At 34.1% G+C, this 12,367-nt stretch overlaps 1 protein-coding gene across 2 annotated transcripts in view; it reads right to left on the reverse strand.

Moving 5' to 3' along the window:
* Klhl1 (kelch like family member 1) overlaps positions 1-12,367 on the reverse strand; it is a 228,833-nt gene that overhangs the window by 27,371 nt on the left and 189,095 nt on the right. For both annotated transcript variants that reach the window (XM_075949699.1, XM_075949700.1), the window contains exon 7: positions 4,297-4,521. In XM_075949699.1, the coding sequence (XP_075805814.1) occupies positions 4,297-4,521 (225 nt within the window). The remainder of the gene's footprint in view (positions 1-4,296; positions 4,522-12,367) is intronic.

The following is a 12,367-nucleotide window of genomic DNA, read 5'->3' on the forward strand; positions in this document are numbered from 1 at the left end:
CTAAAAAAAATAAAACAAAACAAAAACAAAAAAAAATAAAATTGGTTCACCTATCAAAAAAAAATATCCCTTAAGTTTGTTCTAAATGTTTGAAAGTAAATGACATAAATGGTATTACTTGGACCAGAACCCAAGAAGTTCTTTCAGTTTTTCAAGAAGATATTGCAATCACAGGAGCAGATAAATTTTGCAAAGATTTTTGAGCTTTCTTGTAAGAATGGATGAATTTCTCCTTCTCTGAGCTTCAGTTTCTTGCTTTTAAAGCTGTGGCAATAATAATACCTCAAGAGGGCTGTTGTGAAGATTAAAACAGAAATAGTGTTTAATGTGACAGTGCCAGTTTTTGACATTCAATTGTCAGTGTTAATGTAAGTCTTAATGTAATGTGATTTCAGATAATGACACTCAAAATAATATCAAGTTCAAAAATGTCCTTGGAAGAACAAATAATGGTTTGCATTTGTATCAGTCCATTTTCTTCTTTCTCTGTTTATCCTACTGTTAAGTTTCTTATTCTTCTTAACTTCTGTCTATAATATTGATGTTGTATACTTATTCTAAAATATGATATATACTTGTTGCTTGAGGTTGCTCAACAATCAACATATTTCCTTTATTGGAATTAGATTTTTTCCCAACCATTAGTTTCTGATTAGAGTTTCTCCACCACAATATTCTCCCCCACCACCCTCCATCCCCATTCATCCCTTTTCTGTCTCTCTTTAGAAAACACATATCTAAAGAATCTAAAGAATAATAATGAAACAACCTAATATAAAAACAAACAAATTAGAACAGAAAAATAAAAACAAGGGGAAAAGAATAAGACAAATCAAAAGTACAAGAAACATCTATAGACAGAAAAAACATATGCTCATACCCACAGGAATCCTTTAAAAGCACAAAACTGCATGGTTTGGGAGGACAAATTGATCACTTCATGAATCAATAATGTAAATTTTGAAATATAGAAGTTAATGACAATGAAAATAGAGCATACTAAAAAGCACAGGACACAAAAAAAACATGATTTTGAAGAATGTTCATACTGCTAATTGCCTCTCCCAAAATTTCAGTGATCTTAAATAACAAAGTTAAAAATCTTTATGATTCAAAAAAAAAAGAACAAGACAAATCCCAAAGTAGCAGATTAAAAAAATAGCAATTAAGATTAGAGAAGAAATTAATGAAGTCAAACATGAAGAATAAAATAGCACAAAGAATTATTGGATCCAATAATAGGTTTTTAAAAAATAGAAAAGACTGACAAACTTTTAGAAACTTTAATCAAATGAAAGAAAACATTCAAGCTAATAAAAGTAAAGACAGTAAAGAGACATAAATAATACAGCAATGAAGTTCACACAGCAATAAGAATGCACCTTACATGGATGTTCCATTATTCTGCATAACCAAAACCACATTGAAGGACTTTGAGAGGCATATTACCCACCAAAAACAATCAAAATATCATTTGAGAGACAGAGGCACGTGAACCTCTGAGTTCAATGCCAACTTGGTTTACAGTCCAAGATGTTCCAGAAAAGCTATGGCTACCCAGAAAAAATGCTCCCTTAAGAAGAAACAAAACTAAAAACAAACCGCAAACCAACAATCTAAAACTACCTCAAACAAAATGAAACTAAAACAGACAAGTCTCATGGACCTGTAGTGAAAAGATTTTAAAAAGGGACTGAAGCATAAAAACTTCTTTCTACTCAAAACTCCTGGCATTAGATGGGTGCATGGTAGAAAGTCTCCAAATCTTCAAAGAACAATTATGGTTTATAGTTAGTAATTGTGTGGGTTTGTTAGTGTGGGAATGAGTAGGTTTCTGATTCTTGTGTTTTCTCTTGGGTTTATTTTCTAGCCTGTTGGTATGTTTTGGCTCATGTTGATGTGATAATTTTATTATTATTATTATTATCATTATCACCATCATCATCAAAACAGGGTTATTTCAAGTATTTTACTGGGATTCTGTTCCTGTTAAAATTTATTTATTATTAACAAATTAACTAACTAATTTTCCCCAGCCTGATCACAGTTTTCCCTTCATTTTCTCCTCCCAGTTCCTTCCCAAGGCCCCGTCCGCATCCACCTCTTCTCCTTTCTTTTCAGAAAAGTACAGTTTCCAATGTATATCATCCAGCCATGGCATATCAAGTTGCAGTAAGATGAGGACTCCCCTATTAAGGATGGACAACACAACCCATCAGGAGGAAAGACTCCCCAAAACAGGTAACAGAGTCATAGACAGCACCTGATCCCTCTGATAAGAGTCCTACAAGAAGATCAAGCCACAAAACTAACAAATACAGTGGACCCATGTCAGTCCCAGGTAAGTTTTCGGGTTGGCAGTTCAGTGTCTCTGAGACCCAATAAGCCACGACTCTGTGGGTTTATTCTGCTATAATTATTAATCATTTCCTATCCCAATTTACACCAGACAGGCTTTACCCAGCAACTGGTAAAAACATATGCAGAGACCCACAGGCAAACATTAGGTGTACCTCTGCAAATTTGTGAAAGATGGGGAGGAAGAATTACGAGAGCCAGAGGGACCAAGGACATCACACAAAACCCCACAAAATATTATTTTTAATATTGTTATATTATTTTTAAAAATTAATGAATTAGTGAATGGAAAACTAGCCCTGAGGGTAAATGTTGACAGCTGAACTGTCACATATACCTACTGGGAGAGGGAAAATCAGTTTTCATCAATAGCATGACATTGGGTATATTAACCATTCCAGAACAGGCTTCACATTCAGGAGTAGTTGAACAACTTATAATGGAAATTGTTCTTGTACACTGGGAAGATATGTCACTAAATTTGGTTTAATAAAATGATGATTGGCCAGTAGTCAGTCAGAAAGTATAGGCAGAGCAACCATACTAGGATAATTCTGGAAAGAGGAAAGGCAAAGTGTCAGTCACCAGCCAGCCACAGAGGAAGCAAGATGAGAATGTTTTACTTAGAAAAGGTACCAGCCACATAGCTAAACATAGACAAAACTTAGGGTGCATTTAAGACATAGGAGCTAATTAGTAATAAACATAAGCAATAGGACAAACATTTATAATTAACAGAAGCCTATGTGTATTTATTTGGAACTGAAAGAATGTGAGACCAGGCAGGACAGAAACCTCTGCCTACAAATGGTGCCCAACATTCGACAACTATATCCATATAAAACCTAAGAGAGCTTGTAAGCAATGCAATTCTTTAAGTAAAAGAGACATTAAAAGAATAAACGTATATTCAAGTAGTTGTAGAAACAGAGGTTATGCTGAATAAGATGCTCTTTTAAATACAATGAAAACTGAAAGACTAGAATGAGATTTTTCTATCCCAGTAAGCTTTAGTAGAGACAAATACAGGTTTATTGCTTTTCTGATGTATTCTTCAATGTATTCATTACTAGCTCTATTTTGTGTTGTCTAAAACCTATGGAAAGCATGGGCAATAAACCTTACTGTTAGTCATATTTCTCCTAATATAACACACATAAATATACAAGAAAATTATGTGCTCAACAGTATTTCCAATGATTATTATTATAAATCTGTTTTCTCCAAGTACTAATCAGTTTTGTTTCCATAACCCAGGGACATTTACAGATCTTATTACCATCCATCTCAGCATGTTCCCACCTCTGTTTTAAGTAGACAACTTCAGATTGTTCTAGTAATTTAGCTGCAGTTTAGTGTAATAGTTCAGACATGGAATCAGAATTCGTTCAAGCAAGAAATACAATTCAAGATAAAGTTGGTCCATCAAAGTCTTGCAAGTAGAAGAGAGTCACATGCTACCTTTTACAAAGAAATCTTCTAATTACATCTTTTATCAGGTGGTCAGGACTCCTGTGAATACACAGCAGATGACAGTGGAAGATCTTCTTATCCTCCCAGTAGAATCACTAAAATATTTGAGAGTCTCACAAGAAGCTAGTTTCCCAATCTTTCTACTCATCTGTCTGCCCCCTCCCTCTTTTATTTATGTTTGAGGGGGGTCATCTTTAGTTCTTTATATTTCATCTTTTTCACACCAAATGTATGGTGATGAGTTCTTGAAAATGGTATGGACAGCTTAACTATCCTCTGTTTTTTCAGCCTCCTTTTTCCACACCTGAATGTATAGTTGCCAATCTAGGAAAAGTTGAAAATATTGCCTTCAAATAAACATTTTATATAAAGTAAAAATTAATAGCATTTACATTTTATTGAATTTAGTATATTTGCATTTTCAAAAATAATTCCAAAACTTATATCAATAATTACAGGCCTTACCTAGACCATGCCTATGTGTTGCCATCGGTGGTAAGACAGTCCAGGTCTTTGTTTTGGGGTTGTAACATTCAACAGTGTTAAGTGTTTTTAAACCATCTCGACCTCCAATTACAAAGAGCTTGTCATCAATAACAGCCACACCAAACTGAAGCCTCCTGCCATTCATCATTCCTGCCTGGATCCAGAGATTAGTTCTGAGGTCATACTTCTCTATGGTGGTAGCTCCTGACAGAAAATAAAATCAAATAGTCATCAATTCCAATAAATAAAAACATGCTTGTACAATGCATTGCAATTTATAATGTGAAAACACACTAGTCATATACATTTTTAAAAAGAAAAGCACCATAAAAACAAAGAGAATAATCAATAAATAACTATTTTTTCCTTATTTGTGGACACTAATGATCAAAACAGATACATATATTCAGTGCTGGATTTATTGAATGGGAACAATATTGGGGATGACATAGTTTTGTCAGACTTTAAATGTCTCTGCTTTATTATTTGTCCTCTGGCATATTTGAGAATCTCACCTTGAGAAAAAGTGAATGAATGTCCCTCTAAATGATGAAAGTATATGTGCTATCAGTACCACTTCTGAAAGTAATGATATGTTAACTGAATCAACATGACTGGGAAGGGAATAGCTCTCCATTTCTTTTTATATTTGTCTTATGCCTTGAATAAATAAATGAATAATAAAAGCCTACCAAACAAACAAAAACCATTAGTGCCTAAGAGAGTATCAATGTGCTTGCTGTCTAGTTTGATGACCTGGATATCAAGTGATAGCCAAAACTCGTACAGTGGAAGGAAACAAATGAACCCCACAAATTGTCCTTTTTTTACATGATAAATGTCGACCAACAAGCATACACCCCACACAGAAAACAAATAAATGTAATTTTAAATACCAATTGTAATATTTCGATAAGTATTCACCATGATACTTAAACTTGATAAAATTATCCAAGAAATACAATTAGAAAGCATTTAGAGAAATGAAAGGTCATTATAGGTTTAGTACTTATTATAGCTAAATAAAATGGATTTTTTGTCTGATATATATATATACACATACACATATACAAATTTGAGAGACACAGTAAAAGAAAATTTGAAAGGTCTAAGTTGATGTGATTCCTATGACTGGTAGTAGTAAATTTTGTTGCTTGATTTACATAAACTATAACTGCTCATAACACATTCACAAATGATTTATGTGACAGAAAACAACTAACAGCTTATAGTGTTGCTTCAGTGTTTGGCCTCATTGTTTAGCCTCACATTCACAAATATTTCATCTTCATAGATCTGCCATGAATTTTATGTATTTCCATTTGTACACTCTATTTTATTTGCAATGTAATAAAGTGACTTTGCTTAGGGAACATATTTCTCTGGGGGATTCATGAACTTCTTAGACTATAACTAGCAATAAATAAAACAAATATGAGCATATTGGCAGAAGTAATTTTGCCAGTTATGTTGTTATGATATAATTTACTCTCAATTTTTCTTCAGAAGTAAGATAATAATATGTAAAGTTAAATGATGGATTATCTGATAAAAGTAAAATATAAGTATTATAAAACTATTAATTTCATAAGAAATAAACATAATGTTTATGAAATTACTGGATAGTATTTTACCTGTGTTTTTAAAAATGAATGATTATTTGTAGATTTAGTTGCATTTTGCTCTATTTCACTCCACTATGCATAAATACATTTTTCTCAAGTGAATTGCATCATTGAATAATTTTAAAAATGTCTATTGTCAAGGCTATACTGCTTGCTCCCTAAAATGGCATTCAGGTTCTATTGCTGAATTCAGCACAACTCATGAAACATAGAGAAATTGATCTGGAGTCTACCTAGAGCTTGACCTACTGATGAGTTACTATTGTTGTGAAGAAACACCATGACCATGTCAACTCTTATAAAGGAAAGCATTTAACTGGGGCTTGCTTAGAATTCAACGGATTAGTCCATTATCACGATTTCAGGGAGTATGGTAGCATACAGGTAGACATAATGCTTGAGAGACAGCAGAGAGTCATACATTTGGATCTACAGGCACCAAGAAGAGAGTTTATACAAACCTGGATCCAATATCATAGCATCTCTGCTATTGTACACTATGATAACATTGGGCTTGCCTTTAGAATTCTGTCTTGCTAAAATAAATACATGTAACCTGTATGATTTCCTATCAATAGGCTAGCAATTCAACTCTTGATTTGATATTTATTTCATTTTTGATCCCATATATGTATGTGTGTCTTTGTACATGTTTGACTGCTGATGCCTATAGATGCTAGAGGACTGTGATGATATGGAAACCAAAACTGAGTGAACCATGAGAACAGTACACATTATTATTATTATATTGTAAAATAAAATATTTGATTTAGAACTTGCTCTAAGTTTTAGATGGTTATTCCAATACCATTATGGCAAGAGGCACATTGGCAGACTATTGAAGCAATAGTTGAGAGTATTACATCCTGATCTGTAAGGGAGGAGACACTTACAGATATTGGGCCTGACATGTGGTTTGGAAACCTCAAAGCTAACTCCAGTGATGAATCTCCTCTAATAAGACTATACATATTCCAACAAGGCCACCCCTCTCCACCATGCCAAACAGCTCCACTATATAAATGGAAAAAAATTAAACTGATATTTTAAGTTAACAACAATTAATTTTTAATACCAGATGAGTTGTTTATCACTTCTATTTTATTCAGGATCAATTGTTAAGGCAAGGAATCAAGCTCATAGAAGAGCACACAGGTCATCCAGACAAAAACTAAGCAAAGAAATACTAGATTTAAAAAATGCTATAAACCAAATTGGCCTAAAAATATCTACAGAACATTTCACCAATAGTCAGAAACAATATAAAATATTTTGAGGTAAAAAATATTCAAGCAAGTGAAAGAATTTCTTGAAAGAGTTATATGACAAAAACTTCAAGTCCTTGATGAAAGAATTTGAAGAAAAAAATCAGAAGATGGAAAGATCTACTATGCTCAAGGATTGAGGAAAAAAGGATGATCCAACCAAAAGCAATGTTCAGAGTCGATGCTTCACCATAAGAATTCCAACACAAGTCTTTACAGAATTTGAAAGGGCAATACTCATTTTCATAAAGAAAACAGGAAAAATTCTAAATAACAAAAACTGAACAATAAAAGAACTTCCAGAGATTGTACCATCACTGATTTCAAGATGGACTACAGAGTTGTAGTATTTTTTTTAAATAAAACATGATATCAGCATGAAAATTGTCATATTTGTCAGTGGAATCAAATTTAGGACTCAAGCATAAGTCTACAAACCTATGGTTGCTTGAATTTTGATAAAGAAGCCAAAAATATACAATGGAGAAAAATTAATTTTTAACAAATTGTGCTACCATGTTAATCATTTCTCTAAACAAATATTGAAAGTACAGTCATTAATATTGACAAAAATAGGAACTAATTAGAATGAAATTCTTCTGTAAGGATAACAACACTGTCAACAGGATAAATGGCAGGTTGCAGAATGGGAAAAGATTTTCACCAACTCCACATCTGACTGAGGGTTGATATCCAAAATAAGTAAAGAACATAAGAAAGTGGACATCAACAAACCAAAAACCCAAATAAAAATCTGGTACAGATGCACTGAAAAATTTCTCAATAATCTCAAATGTCACAGAAACACTTAAGTAAATGTTCAACATCTTTAGGCATCAGGGAAATGTAAATTATAACTATTTTAAGATTCCATTTTATATCTGTCAGAATGATTAAGATCTATAACAGAAATGACAGCTCTTGCTGGTAAGGATATGGAGCAAGGGGATCACTTCTCCATTTCTACTTGGACTGCTAACTCTACATCTACTATGGCATCAAAATGAAATTCCTCAGAAAATTGGGAATCAATCTGCCCCAAGAATACCATTTTTAGGCATATATTCCAAGCACATTCCATCCTACATAAAAGACGCTTACACAGTAATATTCTTAGTAGTTTTATTCATAATAGCCAGAAATTAGAAACAACCTACCCATTCCTCAACCAAAAAGTAGATAAAAATATGGGGCATTTATACAATGTAGTATTACTCAACTGTTAAAAACAATTCATGAAATTTGAAGGCAAATCAAAAGAAACAAACAAACAAAAATCATCCTAAAAGATGCAACCGGACCTAGAATAAAAATCATGTGATGTATTAGCTTAAAACTGGATAATTACTTAATGAAATGATTTTTAATTATATTCTGCTATACTCACAGATCAGTTCCATGTCATGGAGAGACTTCATCTATTAAGTTATATTAAGTTATAAGAACTCATGCAGAAACCCACAATCAAACATTAGGTAGAACTTGGGGAACCCCTTGAAGAGGTGGATATAGGGACTGAGAAAGAGGGGACATGGATACCAGGAGAGTATGGCCCATAAATCATATAAGCAGAGCTCATAGGGGCTCACAAAGACTGAAGGAACAATCACAGAGTCTGCATGGGTCTGCTCTGCTTAAATTTTGTGGTTATTTTACTTGGGTTTTGTTTGTTTGTTTGTTTTTGTTTGATTTTTTGCTTGTTTGATTGTTTTGTTTTGTCTCTTGGTTTCTTATGATAGGCTATCTCTTTGTAGCCATGACTGTCTTGGGACAATAGAAATTCACCTGCTTTTACCTGCCAAATGCTGGGATTAAAGGCATGCATCTTCATCCTTCTTAGTTTGTGTGTTTTGTGGGACTTCTAACAGTTTGAGTAGGAGTATCTCTAACATTTTTGCCTGTTCTTGGAACCCTTTTTCTCCTACTGGGAAGGGGGAATTCAACTTCATGTTAGGGTAGGTGCCTAGTTTTATTGCATCCTGTTATTCTGTGTTAAGTTGATATTCTTTGGAGACCTCCTGTTTTCTTTTTTTTTTTTCTGAAGGGAAAGGGAAGAGCAGTAGATATGGGGAAAAAGGAGTGAGGGGTGCTTGTCAGAGTAGAGGGAGAAGATGCTATGGTTTGGATGTATTGTATGAGGAGGAATAAATAAAAAACTGCAAGAAGAATAAATGTCATTTGTTTTTTAACAAACATTTTTGGTAAAATTTGAAAGTAGTAATAATATTTAATAAATATCCCTACCAATTTTATTTTTTAGTTATGTTTTATTATTGTTATTATCATTATTACTCTTACATTTTTCAATTTGGAAATTACTTGTGTTCTTCCTTTTGTTTGTACAAGTTATGCATTCCTTTTGGTGTTATTTTGCCAGAGAGAGAACAAATTCATCTGAGTTAACATCAGCTTTTGTTTTCTAACGAAAGACAGTATTTGTCATTACACACATTCATACATCAGTTTGAAAAGGACTACACCATTATTGCAGTAACTCATCATTATGTGAAAGATTCAAAAGGAAACATTTCTGTGAAGACAGAATAATTTGTGTCTATTTTGTTAATAAAAGCATTATCCATTTTCTCTAATGTCTCTGAAGTTATGTCACATCTTTGAAGTGTGTGTTATGAAACAGATCTAAGAACATCTTGACAAATTTCTTAATCTGCAGATTGTCTCCTTTATCGAAATGTACCAGATGCTTTTCTGATATTGTCACTAGTAAACTCTAAATCAGAATTTCCAACACACTTAAAAGTGATAGAAATACAGATCTATTTAATATCTGAAATCTTCCAAAAATAAATTATGCAACTAATCTAAAGTAGTATTTAGCAGCATACAAACATGGTGTGGAGTTCCTTCTGTCTATGTGTTGCTTTTATTGGTTAATGAACAAAGAAAATGGCTTGGCCTCATAGGATAGAACAGAGCTAGGCAGGGAAGACTAAACTGAATGCTGGGAGAAAGGAGGCAGAGTGAGAGAAAAGCTATGTAACACGAATAGGAAGAGATGGATGCTGAAACTTTAGCTGGTAAGCCACAGCCACATGTTGATACACAGAATAATAGAAATGGGTTAAATTAATATGTAAGAATTGGCTAATAAGAAGCTGGAGTTAATGGGCCAAGCAATGATTTAAATTAATATGTGTTCTGTGTGATTATGTAAAAGTTCAATTCAGGGTAGCTGGGATGAACAAGCAGCCCCCTCCAACACAAACAAGGAAATAGCTAGTCCAATCTAAAAGTTTATAGTTCAGAGGTAGTAGAAATACATTGTTTTATGTTGTAAGCTTTATATTGTTTTGATATGCTATATCATATCATATTTCTTATAGCATAGAATAATTTTTCTTTCATTCTGACCTTTATTCTTCTACAGTAATCTGTAAAGGTAGAGTATAATTTATTATAATCAAAAATATCTTAAATTAATATAGTGATTAAGTTTCATGAGATATCTCATTCCTAATATATAGGACATTGTTGACTGAGTTTTCTGTCCTGTCTAGTTCCCACAGTCATTAAGTCCCAAAAAATCACACAGAGGTCTGCATTAGTTATAAACTGATGGACGGCCCCTATCCTTCCTGGGCTCTCTGCAGGGCCTCTCCTCCCTGCATACCGCCTCTTTCTTCCTAGCCCACCCAGCTTCCATCCAGAACCCTCCCCACTTCGGCCCCACCGCCCTCTTTCAGCACATAACATCACCCAGCCCAACCTGCCTGGGCACTGGGTCCAAATCCTCAGGGTACCCAAGCGGGTGGGAGTTCCTTTGCTTCTATGGCCTGCCTGCACCAAGCAGGGTAGGTGCTTTGTTTGTGAGCTGCCCCATCAGCATGGAGGCCTGATCTCTCGGCACCAGGAGAGCCAGCCTTGGGGAGATCCAGCGTTGGGTAGGCAAGGAGACCTGATCCAGTAAAAGAAGATTCTTAAGGGAGCATTTGGAAGAAGAGATGGGCAGACGCCAAGGCAAGAATTCGCCCAACAAACTGAAAAGCAACATGAAGCCACCAGAAACCAGCGACCTCACAACGGGAGGACATGAACACCTTAATCAAGAAGAAGTAGAAAAGATTGACTTCATGAAAGAGATTGACGCCCTTAAACAGCATGTAAAAAATGCCCTTATAGAAATGGATGAGAAATATAACAGAAAGTTTGAAGAATTGAATAAATCAGTGAATGATACCCTAGAAAACCAAGGAAAAACAATCAAACAGATAATGGAAACAGTTCAAGACTTGAAAACTGAAATGGAGGCAAGGAATAAAACACAAACAGAGGGCCGGCTGGACATGGAAAATTTAAGTAAACCAACAAAGTCTACAGAAACAAGCATAACCAACAGAATACAAGAGTTAAAAGAAAGAATCTCAGATTCTGAAGCTACCATAGAGAAAATAAACACACTGATCAAAGAAAACAGCAAGTCCAACAAACTCTCATCACAAAATATTCAGGAAATATGGGACACAATAAAAAGACCAAACCTAAGAATAATAGGAATAGAAGAAGGAGAAGAAGTGCAGCTCAATGGTCCAGAAAATATATTTAATAAAATTATAGAAGAAAACTTTCCCAACCTAAAGAAAGATATACCTATGAAGGTTCAAGAAGCATACAGAACACCGAATAGGCTGGATCAAAAAAAAAAAAAAAAACATCCCCTCACCATATAATTATCAAAACACAAAGCATTCAGAATAAGGAAAAAATATTAAGAGCTGCAAAGGAAAAAGGCCAAATTACTTATAAAGGTAAACCTATCAGACTTACACCTGACTTCTCCATGGAAACCATGAAAGCCAGAAGGTCCTGGATAGATGTACTGCAGAACCTGAGAGACCATGGATGCAAGCCCAGATTACTATACCCAGCCAAGCTTTTGTTCACTATAAATGGAGAAAATAAAATTTTCCAGGATAAAAACAAATTTAAACAATACGCAGCCACAAATCAAGCTTTACAGAAAGTAATAGAAGGAAAATCACTAACCAAGCAGTCCAACAATGACCACAATAACTCAGACATCCAGAGGCCCTTCACCAACACAAATCAAAGAAGGGAAACACACAAACTCTACTACTAAAAAAGTGACCGGAGTTAACAACCACTCGTCATTAATATCACTTAATGTCAATGGACTCAACT

The sequence above is a fragment of the Microtus pennsylvanicus genome, chromosome 15 (genome assembly GCF_037038515.1).
Source record: "Microtus pennsylvanicus isolate mMicPen1 chromosome 15, mMicPen1.hap1, whole genome shotgun sequence".
NCBI classification, from domain to species: Eukaryota; Metazoa; Chordata; class Mammalia; order Rodentia; family Cricetidae; genus Microtus; species Microtus pennsylvanicus.